The 17341-nt window shown below is 40.6% G+C and overlaps 1 protein-coding gene across 6 annotated transcripts in view; it reads right to left on the bottom strand.

Annotated features, from left to right (window-relative positions):
- tcirg1 (T cell immune regulator 1, ATPase H+ transporting V0 subunit a3) overlaps positions 1–15289 on the bottom strand; it is a 73386-nt gene extending 58097 nt beyond the window's left edge. For 4 of the 6 annotated variants that reach the window (XM_012953599.3, XM_031905097.1, XM_031905098.1 and 1 more), the window contains exons 1-3: positions 15159–15289; positions 10898–11024; positions 9236–9314 (exon numbers count right to left, since the gene is read on the bottom strand). In XM_012953599.3, the coding sequence (XP_012809053.3) occupies positions 9236–9314; positions 10898–11024; positions 15159–15274 (322 nt within the window). In that variant the 5' untranslated portion in view covers positions 15275–15289. 6 annotated transcript variants of the gene reach the window in all.
- Between the last annotated feature and the right edge of the window lie 2052 nt (positions 15290–17341).

The raw sequence follows: 17341 nt of genomic DNA, 5'->3' as shown, positions 1-17341 counted from the left end.
TCCTGCTAAAATCTTGTTTCTGTGCCAGTATGGGGGGACCGGATACCAATATCCATACACTGGTTACACAATTAGATGGGGAGGAGGGAGGGGGAATGTGAGGAGAGCAGTGATATCTAAGAAGTTCTGAATTGAAAGTGAAAGTAACTTCTGCCCCACCCCTATGCCTAAGGCATAGAGGCGGGTCAGGCAATATATGATTGACAGCTGGGACTTTTCAATGCTTATGTAATGGGTATAGATGTGTTAATAAAAAAATGGCTTTGCGTTACATGTTGAATTTGAAAAGGGCTTTTATTATACAGCTTTTTATGTCTGTGTGACAGGTCCACTTTAAATTAAATTCAAAACTATTTGCTTAAAACCTATTTGTTGATTCAAGGCAATGTTAAAAAAATCTTAAAGCTGTTAATTTTATTTACTGTAACGGAGGCGCGTTTCTTACTGTTAATATGATCTGATAATATGAAATTAATATATTTTTGTGCTCTTAGGTTCGAAATTGATCCTGGTTTTAAATATTTGCAAGCCTTTTTCAACTGTGAATTAAGTGATACTTGACCTATATAATACATCTACATAAACAAGGAGTTTAATAAGGAGTTCAACAAGAGGAGCAACAGCATAAGACCGGCCAGCCTCTGTCCATGTGAATCGGGACTCAGTTTACTGGATATACCTGCATAATGTCATTGCTTTTGTTAGTTTTATCTTTCATGTTTGTGCTTCCAAAGGTAACGTCTTCCTTTAGCCCTCCAGCTGACTGTCCCTACTCCATAACAATATCTTCCTCTCTGCTCCATTCTACACACTGCTGCTCTTATAATCTTTATACATTTTTGAAAAATCTAGCACCTCCAACCAATACCTCGCAAAAGCATAACAATTTTAAATCATTTTCACACCTCCTCTCCCTCTCCTCACTGCTACTACTTGCCGAAGGCGATATCTCTTCTTATCCTGGTCCGTGCCGTATACCCATTTCCTAACGCCCACACAATGCTTCGTTTCTGGTAAAACCCTCACAAACTGCTAACCTGTCTAACCTTATTCAAATTCCCACTCTCTCCTCTTCTTATCTCCCCTTCTCCTGTGCTCTTCTCAATATCCACTCTGTATCTAACAAAGCCACTTTAATTCATGATCTGTTTTGCTCCAAGTCTTTTCACCTGTTTGCCATAACAGAGACCTGGCTCTCTCAGAATGATAATGCTATTGAGGCAGCTCTCTCTTATGGCGGTCTTTCCTTCTCTCATAATCCCCGCATTACTGGCCGTGGGGGAGGGGTAGGGGTCCTGCTCTTCCCTCATTGCTGGTTTAAACTAATCCCTATACCTCCTACTTTCAGGTTTCCTACTTTTGAGGTGCATGTGGTTCAGCTGTTCCACCCTCTTTCTGTGCGGGTGGCAGTTGTTTACAGACCTCCTTCTTCAAAATCCTTGGCTACGTTCTGACACCCCTGCAATTATTTTAGGCAATTTCAATTGCCACTTAGATGAACCCTCTCAGTCCTGGCCCTCTCGATTTCTCCATCTAACTTCCTCCTTTGATCTCCACAAGTGGACGAATACAGCTACCCATAAGGATGGTCATTTCCTAGATCTGGTCTTTTCCAAAAATCTAAATCTAACTACATTTAACAGTGAGCCTTTTCCTCTTTCAGATCATCATCTTATCTCTTTTTCTATCTTGCACGTGTCTCCTTCTCCTTCTACTAACGCTCAGCCTAAACCTGGCCATACACGCACCGATACTATCATACGAAACCTCGTTTCGTACGATATTTGGTGCGTGTATGGCATGTCGACCGATATCGCCGATCGGCCAGGTTAGAAAATTTTGATCGGGCGCCATAGAAGGCCTCTCCTCCTCCTGTGCTTCCTCTGATCCTGAGTTACTGGTAAATACCTACAACTCTATTTTATCATCCGCAATTAAGCCCATGCCCCCCTGCAGCCGCAACGCAGTCGTGCCAACAATCCCCGTCCCTGGCTTAACCCTCAGACGCGATTTCTGCGCTCCTGTGCACGATCTGCTGAGCACATTTGGAGGAAATCACTTCCTCCACTATAAATTTCTTATGGTATGCCTCAATACTGCCCTATCCCAGGCCAAGCAAGTATACTATAACACACTTGTAAATAATAAATCAAACCCGCGGCGCTTATTCTCCATATTTAACTCGCTACTTCATCCTTCACCTAATAAATCAGTCATATATGAACATACCCCCCTGGACTTTACTGACTTCTTTAAAAGCAAAGCCGATTCTATACGCAAACAATTTCCCCAACCTTCAGATACCGGTAATCTCAACCTTCCTAAATCTCCTCTCTATGTATTCAGCTCCTTGTAACAGAGTCTGAAGTTTCTCAGCTTCTCCGATCCTCTCTGCCTTCTACCTGCTCACTGGATCCTATGCCCTCATCCCTACTAAAACAGTGTGCCCCTGCCCTTACTCCATCTCTTACCCACATATTCAATTCCTCTCTGGCTTCTGGTACTTTTCCCTCTCTATTCAAACAAGCATGTGTCAAACCCATTCTTAAAAAGGCTACACTGGACCCATCCTGCCTTTCTAACTACTGTCCCGTCTCTCTCCTGCCCCTAGCCTCTAAACTCCTGGAACGTCTTTTCTTTTCTCATGTCACTAACTTCCTCTGCACCAATAATCTGCTGGACCCTATGCAGTCTGGTTTTCGGCCTGCGCACTCCACTGAGACGGCCTTATGTAGAGTGGCAAATGATCTCCAGACTGCCAAGGCCAAGGGACACTACTCAGTCCTCATTCTCCTTGACCTTTCCTCTGCTTTTGATACTGTCGACCATTCTGTCCTTATGCAAATTCTCTATTCTCTGGGTATCCGGGATCAGGCTGCATCCTGGTTCTCTTCCTATCTCTCTAACCGCTCCTTCTCTGTTGCTCTTGCTAACAAATCCTCTACCCCGGTTCCGCTTAGTGTGGGGGAGCATCAGGGCTCTGTGCTTGGTCCTTTGCTGTTCTCCCTGTACACTTTCTCTTTAGGAGACCTTATTTCTTCTTTTGGTCTTAAATATCACTTATATGCAGATGACATCCAGATATTTTTAGACACCCCTGCACTAACCACTGATGTTCAAACCCAGATTGCTAACTGCCTCCTGGCTATCTCCTCCTGGATGAACCGACGCCAGCTCAAACTTAACCTAGCTAAAACAGAGCTCATGGTCCTCCCGCCTAAACCTGGCCCTCCCCCTCCTTTAACCATTACTATTGATGGCATGACCATCAACCCTGTAAATTCTGCACTGCCAAAACCTGCCGTTTTTTCCTCCGCAATATTGCCAAGATATGCCCCTTTCTTTCACAAGTAACAGCTAAAACACTAATCCATGCCCTTATCCTTTCCCACTTAGATTACTGCAATCTCCTACTAACCGGCCTCCCAGACTCCCACCTCTCTCCCCTGCAATCAATTTTAAACTCTGCTGCCAGGATCCTCCTGATCTCTCTGAAGAGGAAACCTGCTCAGCCTCACTTAAGCTCTTTTGCATGGTTGCATGTTAAGCAAAGGATAGCTTACAAAATCCTTCTGCTAACATTCAAAGCCCTTCACTCCTCTGCTCCTCACTACATTTCTTCACTGGTCTCCCAGCATGTTCCTGGTCGTCTCCTCCACTCCTCTCAGAGCCTCCGTCTTTTTACACCATCCACATCCACTGCGCTCTCTCAGCTTAAACTTTTCTATCTTGCTGCTCCTTACCTCTGGAACTCTATCTCTGAATCCCTCCATAGGGAACACTCACCCTCTCTCTTTAAGAAAAAGCTCAGCTGTTACTTTCTGGAGCACTAAAACATTATTTTGCCTAGTCCTGCGCTTAAGGGCAAATGCCTATGCCTGGAGCAAGCTCTACGGGGCAGGGACCTCCTTCCTACTGTGTCTCATACCACATGGCACTTATTCCCTGTGCATTTATATATATATTTATTTATTATATCACTTGTCCTCCCTGTGTGTAATTTTGTGTTTTGTAAGATTGTACAGCGCTGCGTACCCTTGTGGCGCTTTATAAATAAAGTTATACATACATACATACCTCTTGTAATGTTTAAAGCATAAAGAAAAGATGTGTGTAAACTTAAAGACTTTTGAGGGGTAATTACTATGTTCTCTCCCTCCCCAATTTGCGAGGTTACTACATTGGATACTGTTAGGAAGGATCTTTGTTTATACTTAATATTCGCTCCAGTGCATTCTCTGACTCTAACATAGGCATGTCAATTAATCAAAGGGACAGAAGGATCTTGGTTAATACTTTTAGTTCACTAACTGAAGAGGCATTTGCAAAAGCATAAAAGTAGTCCAACAAAACCAAATGGCCCTATAAAGTCTCCTTGATGAAGAAGGTGGTGTATGTACCCTTATAAGCCAAAAATGTTGCATTTATATCTTATATTATGAAGATAAAATATCTGCAATTGGGGCATATGTGCATATCACAACTAAATTGTAAATGTTATGGGCACCAAAATCTTTTAGCACATTATCCACCCTCTCAACTGCTTTCATAACAGGTACATAAGGCCAACTGTATACCAGGCATTTATCCATCTGCAATCCATACTTTTGCATTTAAATTACCTTTTAGTATGATGTAGAGATATTCTGACATTAATTGCAGTTGACCATCATTTTTTAGTTTCAATTTTGGCTTTTTTTAGCAGTTCTCCAGTTTGGAATTTAAGCAGCTATCTGGTTGCTATGGTCCAATTTACCCTAGCAGCCAGCAGCGGTTGGAATAAGAGAGTGAAAGATAAATAGGAGATGAACAGAGCAATAGCTTTTTGGCTGCAGGAGTCAAAGAATCAATTCTGAAAACTTGAAAGGCAGAACAGGAAAACAACTTTAAAAACTATACAAAATAAAAAATGAAGTCCAACTAAAAAAGAATAGGCCATTCTATAACATACTAGAAGTTAGCTTAAAGGTGAACCATCCCTTTCACAGTTAGCATTGGCATTTGATATGGAATAGCTTTAACACAATGTTCTGGAATGGTTCCTTGGGGCACAAATTTGGTGCTGGAGAATGGTGGCTATTTTATATAGTGTCTAACAGTTCACTTAGCTGCCCATGTCTACGATCTGTGATTTAACTTAATGAGTAGTTTAAATTTGTCAATGTATGGCCACTTTTACTTTTGGCCACTTTTATTTCCTTTATCAGTTTACCTGCTCTTATTTGGACTTTCTTAATTTCATTAATATTCTGCATGGCACCTTATCGGTGCTTTTTAGAAGTGGCTTCAAACTTACAACCATAACTCTGTGGTGCAGGTATGGGATCCATTATCCAGAAACCCACTGTCATGTACACTCTCACTGCGCCCCTGCTCTACACCAGACACCAATCACTAGTTAATTGCTGCCACCAGGGTTTACTGGGCACCCACCCTACCCATCCTATAGTCCCTGGCAGTGAAAAAAGGTCCTGTTCTATACCAAACAATCCAGAAAACAACAGGCTAACTACTGTATACACAAATACTCTCTGCTAACAGTTAGGGGTTAATTAGCATTTAAGCACTAGTTGCTATGATCAAAACCAGGGGTCCTCAAACTACGGCCCTCCGCGGCCATTTACCCGGCCCGTCGCCCCCACTGCCTCCTCCCTTGCTAGTACCTGTGTCGGCATAGTTGGATTTTCATTAAAAAAATAAATAAATAGATAAAAATCCTCTGAGCGATGTTGTGCTTGTTGGGGTGGGGGGCCATGCAATTTAGTGCTACTATAAAGTAGGAACAACCTGTCAGTTTTGCCACTGACTCCGGTGTATGATGGCATCATCACAAGATTTTGGACAGCAAATCTTTTTTTTAATACTATTCTACAGTTCTAGCATTTTGGTGGTGCTCCTTAAAGGAGAAGGAAAGGCTACCAAAGAGTTAATCTCAAGCTGCAGGCTTACCTTCAGTTGTCTCAATAGTGCCCTTAAGTCTCTCCAAATTGCAATCGTTCAGATGATCAGAAGCCAAACAGGAAAAAAAAAACGCTGAGCTGGGTAAAGAGGATTCCCATAATGCATCACTCCTGCAACGACTCTACAACCAGGACTGTAGGCGGCACATGCGCAAACGACCCTATGCAGCACAAGCAGGCGCCCCCCTTCAGCCCCCTCTCCTCGCTCCTGCACAGATACCAACCAGCACAGTCACACCAACCCCCCCCCACCTGCTTGCTGCATCCCCGCTACTGCACAGACTGAAGAAACTCTGTCTCCCCGCACGCGCTCCCCTTCAGCACAAGCAGGCAGTGCATCGCCATCGCAACCGTACCGGGAATGCAGCAAGCAGGGATGGGGGGGTTGGTGTGACTGTGCTGGTTAGTATCTGTGCAGGAGCGAGGAGAGGGGAGAGGGGGCGGCGTGGGATCACAAAGACACAGCCTGCTGGGGACGCATGTGCAGTAGTGCAGTAGTGAGGTAAAGGAAGTGGGCATCCCTATTAAAGATGGCGGAGCTGTTCACTGAAAAGAGTCTGTAGTATTTAGTAAGTGTCTCAGTAAATCTTTCTCTAGGCAGAAATATAGCCAAGCAAATGTCCAGCTTTATTCAGTATAGTCTCTGTTGGCCTATTTTGATCAATAATCTTAATCATTGAATCCATCAATTTAGTTATTCTCTGAAAAGATGTTTCTAACCAGACCATTAAAAGAAGCTATAGAATTCAAATATTTATTCATCATCACGAGATCTCGGACAGCAAATCTCGCGAGATTTCAGAATGGGAAAACATACCAGAGGTGATCTAAGAGCCAGGCACAGAGCACAAGTACAAGCTCAACTCATGCAGGTTAATTGTTGTACTGCTGGTGATCTGGGCTCACAGACACAGCAGTTGCAGGTCCTTAACCTGCTTGTTGTCTGGTATGTAGATATTATGTTTAATATTTAAATATCATATTACATGTTAAATACATCTGTGCTTCACAGCTTTGTGACCTTTGGGTTACAAGATATTATTTGCTTAAAAAAGAATATATATAAAATTGTGCAGCAGTAGACAGTGTACCTGCTTTGAGTTCCTGTTAAAAAGTCAATGTGTTTGGGGGGTTTTATTATTAAGAGGAGCAGCAAAAATAAGTGTGTCTAGATGTGGGCCCATAAGTTGGTAGCACAAATAAGATATGTACATGTTTTTTTTTCCAAACTATAGTCCGGCCCCCCAACAGTCCAAGGGACCGTGAACTCCCTGCTCAAAACACACAAACAAGTTAGCTATAGTCCTACATATACACAATGACCTTAAGGTAAATCTTTAGACAGGCTGGGTTTAGCACACATAGACAAAACTTAATACATTTTATATTAAATATTCCCAAAAAGTGTGTAGTGCATATATATTTTAGAAAAATAGTGGTATAATAATAAAAGACATACAATTATAGTACATGAAGTTACAAAATAAAAGAGATAAAAACAACACTGAAAATCCTATACTTTACCAAGCAGTCACTGGTCTTGTGTCCCTTGAGGTAAAGCTGAATAATCACTAGGCCCCCAACAGTACTGGAACCTATACAGCATGATGTGATAATGATGACTGAGAGTGTCAGAATTTATGCTGAGTTTAAAGGAACAATTCAGTGTAAAAATGAAACTGGATAAAATGGATAGCCTGCACAAAATAAAAAATATTGTAATGTAATCTGTAAAAGCTGGAGTGGACAGATGTATAACATTATAGCCAACACTTTACTTCCTGCTTTCAGCTCTCTAACCTTTTAGTTAGTCAGTGACTTTAGTGGGGGCCACATGGGACATAACTGTTCAGTCAGTTTGTGAGAACGCATGTCAGATTCAAATGCAAACTAACTGAACCGTCCCATGTAGCCCCCCTTAAGTCAATGATTGGCTACTGACTGCTAACAGCTTACAGAGGAAAGGAGGAAGTAGCATTCTGGCTATTATGTTCGATATCTGCCCACTCCAGCTCTTGTAGATTACATTTTTGCCTAACTATATTGAAAACATTTGTTTTTTTGCACAGTCTATCTATTTTACCCAGTTTCATTTTAACACTGAACTGCTCCTTTAAGAACCACCCCTCATTACTGTGTATAATGGCTGGGGGAAGCACAGGGATAATTCATTTATGACTTGTGAGCTAAACAAACGTCTGTCCTTATTAATAATAATAGTCATATTATTATTTCTTTGTGCCTGGTGTAGTGATAAGTGTTAGGGTTTCAGACAAAAGGGGTCTCCAAAAGGATGCATAAGTTAGTACTTGAGGTCAAGCATAGTTGTTGATCAATATTGTTTACCTTTTACATTGCTGGAGCAATACTGTGCTGGGATGACAACCATTACACATTAAGTTCCAAAATACAGGAGGGCCATCTCCCATAGACTCAATTTTAATCAAATAATTCTTGTTTTAAAAAACACTTGATGGAAACTAAGCAATAATCCTTATTGGAGGAAAAACAACTATATTGACATTTAATGTTTAAATAACTCTTTAGTAGACTTATGGTATGGAGATCCAAATCATGGAAAGATCCCTTATCCGGAAAACCCCAGGTCCTGAGCATTCTGGATAACAGGTCCCATGCCAGTATACTGGTAAATAAGTATTTGTGTACAATTTTGTAACACTGGCTCTTTGGATTTTTTTTTTGCTAAGTCTTGATAAGTGCGTAGTCTTTTGTTTGTTTAACAAAAGACCATTTAATATTAAATAGAAGTGCATCATCCAGCATACCCAGTCACGTCATGCAGGGCTGTGCCTGTGTATTATTCATATGGTATATAGCGTATACATAAAAACTAAAATGAATTCTTCTTAGCAGAATGGCAATTTATCCCTAGCTATTTCCACTACACAGCACCACCTTTTTTCTACTTCATGGACAGAAAGGGCAATATGCACAATAACCACACAAACCTAGTATATCAAGTGCACAACATTATGCAGCTTCTCTAGCTAGTGTTGGATCTTTCTGGACAGTTTAATCAATCTCCACAGTAAGAATTATGAACACAGCAAAAAAAGAAGTATGTACTTAAATAACCATTAGCTTTACTGAGCATGCACAATTATGTACAGAACTTCCAGGGAGAAAAAGATCTTTTATGATACTACAAATAAAGAAAATCTTCCACACAGCCATATTTTCAATTTTTACATAAAACTTTTACTGAAGTATAAACACCCAACCAAGAAACTAATAAAAATTAACTCATCACTTACAGAATGTTGTCTCCATTTCATCACAACGTCTTATCTCTGATACATATCGGCGCTGAAAGGAATTGACATTTTGATTGAGCTGACAAAAAAAAAAAAAAAAAAGCACAGTCAGTGATATCTGTATTCCTAATAAAACTATTTTAACCCCTCTGTGCTGAGGGGTATTGTAATTGTAGGCACAACAGGAAAATCTTAAAGCATCCTTAAGGGCAGTGGCAGACGGGGAGAGGAAACTTCGGGAAATCGTAGGGACGCGTATACCATTCCATCAGCAATTTACATTCTAGCCGGTGGGATGGCTTTGCCACTGCCCTAAGGAGAACTAAACCCTAGCCCATCATCAACCCCCCCCCCCCCCTCTACGCTTCCTTCCCACATCATCTATTCACTACAAAAGTTCCCCTGTGTGCCAACCTGCCATAAATCTGCAGAGTTGCACAGTTAAGTTCAAAGGCACAATCTTAACCCGTCTTCATATCTTCTTTTGTCAGTTCTCTGATATGGATCTTGTGGGAGCACTTACAAACAAGCTGATTCAGGACTTTAACTTAACTGTGCATGCTTGCGCAAGATCTGTGTCAGTGAACTGACAGAAGTGGATATGAAGACAGGGGAAGATGTCAACTTTAAACTCTGCTGCACCACTCTGCAGATTTATGGCAGGTCGGACACAGGGAATCTTTTGAAATGAATAGATTTTGTGGGGAGGGAGCTTGGAGGGGGGCAGTGGAAGGGGCTGAGGATGGGCTAGAGTTTAATTTTCCTTTAAATATGTGCTTTCCAATAAAAGCTTCAACAAAAGGTTAGCACTGTACCGTGTAACTAGACTGCAAAATGTTACTAGCAGCACTCTACTGTAGTTAATGTCTTTACATGTTGTATTTGTTTGTTATAAAAAAGAAAATAAACACCTTTAAAAAAAAAAATATGTGCTTTCCACTGAGGTATTCTACCTATTGTGCAGTTGTGGAACACTGAATTGGGAAGGCAGTCTGCGCTGAGGTACCTGCAAAGGTACTGTAAGCACAATTGCTAAAACTAATAAATTAAAGAAATCTACAAGCACATCTAAGAAGGCATTAGGGCCAAGCTCAAGTGTGTGAATTATTCAAGTCCTATGTAAAATAATACATGCCCATTAGCCCATTGATGAGAGATATTCACCTTGAGGCATATTTATAAAAATTTGAATTTGTGAATTTGAGTTTTTAAAATTCCGAAAAACTCAAAAACTCACCTTGAATTTCCACTTATTAATTGAAAACTTTATTAAAAATGTACATTTTTACAATCAAATTTTTTCATTCTTATAAATTTCGAACATTCGATTTCTGAAGCTCTAATTCAATTTTGTGCACTTTAGAGCAAAAAAAACAAAACTCTTGAATCAAAATTCAAATCTGAACACTGATAAATCTGCCACTGGGGTTAAAGGATAAATGCTAAATATTTTGGGTTATGTAGACTTATGTAATGTTTACTAAGTTACCAATTTTACCAAATATAGTACAGGTATGGGATTTGTTATGTGGAAACCTATTATCCAGAAAATGAAATACAGTCCCAACAAAACATAGGCAACATCCCTTACAAAAGAAAGATACATTTCTTCATCTGAATAATATAGTTTGTTTATTTAAACAAATTACAAATTGTACTTACATCCCGGAATTCCACTAGTCCAAGTTCTCCCAGTGCACTAACACATTGATACTCACTACCAGACTGCAGAAATAACTGTGCTAGGCACATCTCTTCTCCCCGAAATAGCGAGCCCATTTTCAGGAAACTGGAAAAAATAGTTACATGTGTCAGTAAGCATATAGTCACATGAATGTGGTATGAGGAACAAAAAAAAAAAAACCAAGAACCATGCTGCAGTCTTTACTCCTGAGGCTTAAAAAATGTATCCTTTATTAATAAAAAGTAGTATTTGTAATTCCTTTGCTATTCTGTGCACTGCTGGCCCTGTACTGAAACAGTATTCCTACATAGGCATTCAACTGAAGGGATGGGGGTTACTTGCACACCCCAAGCCCTCATAATGGTGCTTTTAGAATCTCAGCAACTGCTGATTCTCTGCATAACTCCAGATTGCAGCTGCAGCATGATACTGTTGCTATTGCTTTATTTCTTTTCGTCCAGACTGTGATTTTGTCTGTTTGTGACACAGACTAAGCCTGCTTGTAGTGGCGTGTGTGTGTGTATCATTGTACACTAAGTGGGAGCATGGCTAGACCCCCAGTATTGCTCCACAATACACAGGGAGGGTTTCTAGAAGTTGTAGTGTAACAAGAGGGGACTCTGTTGAGTAAAACTGAGCATTTGAAATACATATATATATATATATATATATATATATATATATATACACACACGCACAAACATACATAACACTCACACAGTTACATGAATTATTGAAAAACATTTCCTTTATTCGGTTAGTCATTTAAATCATGTCTTTGTATAAAACTAATACTCTCTCAGGCTCCCAGTTGTTGTTTGTATATGGTGTGTACCTTCTGGATTACACCCTTTATATATTTATTTTTATATTTTAGATCAAATGCTTAAAGGAATACTGTCATAGGAAAACAATATCACCCCCCCCCCCTCCCTTTTTGCCCCAGAAGCCGATCAGCAGAACAATGGGAAGGTAGCAAGGTAGCCAAATAAGTCTGGCTTGGGACTCCTCCAGTTAAGCTGGCCATACATGTACTAATAAAATTGGACCTTGCGTGGGCTTCAAATTATCATCCCAATTTTCGTACCATGGCGATCAGTCGTTTAGTCAATCTGCCAGTTTAGAAAATATTGGGCAGCTAACGATAAAATCTAAGCATGTATTGTGTATCGGACAATATCCTTTGGGGACCTACAATGGAAGTCATTATCATATGATTGGTGTCTGCCAACTATTTCATGCTTAGAGCATCCTCCGATTTGTATTTTAAGGGCTTAAGCTCCAGATAATTTTAGTCTAAATGTTAGTATGACCGATATCCAACCATTCATCAGAAGAAGACTAAAATCTGAATGTGTATGACCACCTTTACATTGTGCAGAAGAAACAATAGGTTATCTGAAAGCAGTCCTAATTTGTAGCGCTGGCTCTTTGGTTCAGCTCAGACTCAATGCACTGAGATGGCTGCCTATACACCAATATTACAACTAAAAAAAAAAACAACATTTGTTGGTTCAAGAATATAAACAGTGTAATTTAGTAATAAAAAGTACACCATAAAAGTCATGACAGAAACCCTTTAAAGTAACAGTAAAGAGTTCCTCTTATTTTATAGGAATCTAGTAATTACTGAATGGAATGGTAATGAGTAATAAATCATTATATGCTATACTCAGCTTTAAACAACTGCTTAGTAGAATACATCACACTTCTCAGCAAAACTGAGGTGTGGTTAGGGAGATCATTAAGGGGGTAGAAGGGGTGCTGCATTTACGGACCCTTTGGCAGAGGCAGGCGCCTGAGATGGAAAGGTGCAATTCGCAGGTGACAAAAGGGGTAGGGGTTGTAGGGGATAAGGTTGTGTGGGTAAATCATGAGTAAAGGCTTGGCATAACTAGCGCATGATTGGGGAGAACAAGGGGCATTATTGTCCATGTGAGGGGCTTTTTTCATTGGGGGCTTTTTTCATCAGGGACCCAGTTGGCCAGTGGGAAAATAATTGGGACCCCCTGGGTGGAGGACCCTGCTAATTTAAGGTGGCCATACACATTAAGTGAGTGGTTCTTTGCCTGCCTTGTGCAGGGTGAAATTGGGCCTCTGATCATAATAGGCAGCAATGCAGGCCATCGAGAGAGGGCGGCATCAACAAGCTGATGCAGTCCTTGTCCCAATGGGATTCTTAAACTATACACAAGTGGATAAGCTGCCAATGAGGCCTGAATGAATGGACCTAATCAGCAACTTAAATCTGCCCGTGTATGGTCACCTTTAATAGTATTGGGTCCATTTCTACTGATGACAATCTTGGGTGTGATTTACAGCAGTACAACTGTCCACGTAAATGTGTAATATATTGAAACTACTAATCAAAGGGGTAGAGTCCACGGGGGATTATGTAGGATAGCGCCATATCGGCAAAATGCATCCTACAAATAAGATGTAGTTGCAAGGGTTAAAAAATAACAGGACTGATACAAACATCTCATATGTACACTACACGAAAGGAACACAACAGCCTGTCAGAAGGTAATGCAGCACTGCATTTTCATCTGACAAGACAAAATATGATGGTGTTTGACAGACTTTTTTCTCACTAAAATACAGACTTGTCAGATGTAGAGGCAGGAACTTTCCTACATTTTTTACAGATGTTGGGAAGCAGATTTCGTAGAATCCTACAAAATCTAGTGCTGTTGCATGATAAGATGTTACAAAATCTCACAAGCCAAAACTCTCAACCTGTTTTAAAACAGATTCAGTTCAGCATTGATATTAAACCAGTGACACATGGTCTGTTATTGTTGGTCTACAACTGCAAACATAACATAAGAGGCAGTTGTTAGATATAGTCTAGTGGAGAGTGAGAATTTTAAATTCTCCTAGGATTTTCTCTAGAAGGATTTAAAGCTGTAAAAGGTGTTGGTGTTGGATCAACAGAAGGCATCCTACAAGTCAGATGTCAGTTGCATAATGTTTGACCCATGCAACTGAGAGAAAAACCTAATCAGTCAACTACATAAAATATTTGCTATCTGTCGCAACATGCCAGTCAGAAAAAAATCTGATCAAAATCTCCCATGTAGTTTAGCCCTTAAGGCGTAAGAACCCACAGAGCGGTTTAGTAACCTGCGATATATCTCTGCTATCACGGGCAACAAACTGCTCTGAAATGGCTTTCCACCGGCAACAAGAGGAGTCGCTGGTGGAAATCCCTTAGCATTGCTGTAAAAGCTTTCCTATACCTTCCCATTTTATCTCCAGCTCCTCCAATGTTTTCAATCACCTGGGTATGTTAAGAGAACAGCCCTGCCCCTGCTTGCATTACCTTTTCTCTCCGGCGGACTGATTAACTCTTGCTGACCCAACATGTCTCCTTATTTTGTTTCTGAATATTTATTTGGACTGGAGTTTCACTATTTATTTGACATCATAGTATGCCAATGGTCTTGCTCTATCTCTCAGCTTAAGTCACCAGCAGTACTTTACTTCGGTACAATTCTATTTACAATATAATGCAGTTCTGTAAACAAGGCAAATGTGATTTATTCTGCACTGTAGATTATAATGGCCAGTTCTCTGTGTATAAAAAGACTGGTGCTCTGTGACCTATTATAAGGTCAAAAAAAATCCCTTATGTACTGGAAAACTTTAAAAGTGGTACTGGACACAGAAAAAGAACTGCAAATCAATAGACAGGGTTGGCAGTCAACCCAGCAATTATCCTGGGCAAGAAAGGCTGTTTTTTAGAAAGAACACAAGAATCTAAAAACAAAACATAATCATAATCATAGTCTCAAATAATCTCTCTCATAATCTCAAAGGAGAAAGTTATTTATGTTGCTATCCCATTCGTAACTAATTCTTAGCCCTAAAAGTCCACTTTATTAAGAGATAAATTGGGACTTTGGCAAGACCAGCAAATAGAAAAAGAACTGTAAATCAGTGCAGATACTAACCCAAAGCAACAAGGTTTCGTAAACAAAATCATTAATGCAGACGACCTTACATTGAGATTTGGTGTGTACAACACCCTAACACATATTATCCTTTCCCCCAGTCTCTGGACAAAAATAGTATACCAAGCATCAGCTGCTGCCAGGTAGACCCTATATCGGTATCAGACAGGCAAAGAATCAGCACTTGCTGAAATCTAAAGCACCGTTACAGGGAAAGCTCCAGTGAATGCTTATGATTACAGTTAAATAAGTAAGTAAAAAATAAAGTAGAAAAAGCACTCACAAGCACAAACCTTTCTGCCGACTTTCCAACAACACAAGCAAAGGCACTTCCTCTTTCTTGTGTATCAACAGTGTGGGTGGAGGAATGGGGAAGTAAGCAAAGAGAGGGCGGGCCATAGCTTACGAGAATGGAAGGTTCATCAAGAAAAAAAGGATTTTTTTTTTGTATTTTTTTTAAGAGGAGGTAGATGGTGGTTAAGCAAGATTCAATGACCTTGGGAAATGTGCTGGTTAGGGGAAATTTCCTCAGTCACATGAATATGATTCATATTGAGGAAGGACTGGGGCGAGTTATTTAAGTATCTGAGTATTGCAGTCAGTTTTTAAAGTTGCAGTAAGTTTTAACATTCCCTTCCCTTAAACAATTTAAGGCTCATTTAGCCCTCAAGAGGGATCAATGCCTACAACACTTGTTTTAGGGACTTGGGGTGCAATGACTAGAGTGCATCTCTGTCAGCCACTGGGGAACCCTGTACACAGCTTTCCTATGCCTTTCGGACCCCAATGCACCCTAGCCTGATTGTCCAAAAGATGTGTAAGTCAGTAGTTGTTACTAGGGACGCTCCGACCTCTCAATGCTGAACACAGGCAGAACTACACAGATCACAAGGTACAGCACTTTGTGATCCATTCTTACACAAAAGGCTGTTCCTGAGAGCGCAACAGAAAATACAGGGTGCTAAACACCTGCTGTTTGCAGTCTCTGGCTTAGTAAGGTAGCCCTCTTTTTTTAATTTGGAATGATTATTGGTTTTACATTTTTATTAGGGATGCACCTGTAGGGCCCATAGGGTTAAGCTCCCTATGGCTTTACTTCCCTACCTCTTCACACTTTCACTGTTATTGGGCAGAGCCCTTATACTCAGGTTTCAGTTATTTAACTGTATTCCTTATAGGTTTAGTCAGGTTGACCACTCCCCCTGCAGACTGATATAGTGTCTAGCACGGAGGAGTGGCTTCCTCTTTGGCTGCCTGTCTGCTTCCTAAGCACAGCTCCCTCTGAGCCTGGGTGCAGAAACAGGCCCCAGTAATCCAAAGAACTCTTACCAACTGGATAAGTCGGGGACAGGGCCCCGTGAATGAGGACAAGTAAGCACAGCAGAGTATTTCATAGCACTCTCTAGGAGAAGTGAGCACAGTCAGATCTATCTAGTACGAGCAGCTGTAGCTCTAACATAGGAGATAATTAAGGGTTTAGCCTACCCCAGGCTCTGTATGCCTTGTTGCAGGGACCCCAGTTAAGACATAGGATTCAGGCTAGTCTTTACCCCTGAACCACCGTTGGCTGGAGGGATCTGTTCCAATAAAGGGCATCCATCTTGGGATTCCTGGTCACTATCCCTGTCTATCTCCATTGTGTGCTGCACTGTCTCGGTATGCTACAACTGCTACTAACCACTGTGACATCCTATATCAACTGCTTGTGAGTATATAACAACCCAGCATAACATCTGTGTCTTGGACAATAAATCTGTATTATAGTTTACCATAAGAATCCTCTGGCATTCATTTATATCATCTGCACCACACAACCTCAGCTAGTTGTAGTTCAACTACACCCTCGCTCCATAGTTAATCTCACACTTAGCAGAGGCCCATGCCTAAGTATTAAGGGTCACATGTAACACATGCTCTACACTACGCTACTAGCTTGGATTTGCCTTATTTAAGTCAAACAAGTGTTACACACCGAACCCACTTTTTTGGGTTCTGCCGAACCCCCGAACCCACCCTGATGGATTCTGACAAATCCCGAACCGAATCCGAATTCTAATTAGCATATACTAATTAGGATTGTGAAGGGTTAAAAGTTGCAGTGCGCAGCTAAAAATTACCCCCCCTAAATTTAAACCCTTTCTGAATGCTAATTAGCATATGCTAATTTATGCTAAATAGGATCCGGTACGGCCAGGACCGTGGATTCGGCTGAAACCGAAGCCATCAAAAAAAGGCTGGATTCGACCCGAATCCTGAACCAAATCTTGGATTCAGCGCATCCCTAATTTTTATATCACAAAAACAGTGCAGTGTTTCAGCATACTGTCATGGATTGAAGTGTGACAACATCTTGTGTAGCAGTGATCATGCAATACATGGATTATTTGTATCATAAGTTAAAATAAACATTATCGAATAGTGAAAAAAAAAAAAAGGCAGGGAAATAATGAGGGTGAGGAAAAAAGG

This window comes from Xenopus tropicalis, chromosome 7 (assembly GCF_000004195.4).
Source record: "Xenopus tropicalis strain Nigerian chromosome 7, UCB_Xtro_10.0, whole genome shotgun sequence".
Taxonomy (NCBI): domain Eukaryota; kingdom Metazoa; phylum Chordata; class Amphibia; order Anura; family Pipidae; genus Xenopus; species Xenopus tropicalis.
The sequence above is the reverse complement of the archived record's forward strand: the minus strand, read 5'-3'. Positions and strand labels throughout refer to the sequence as shown.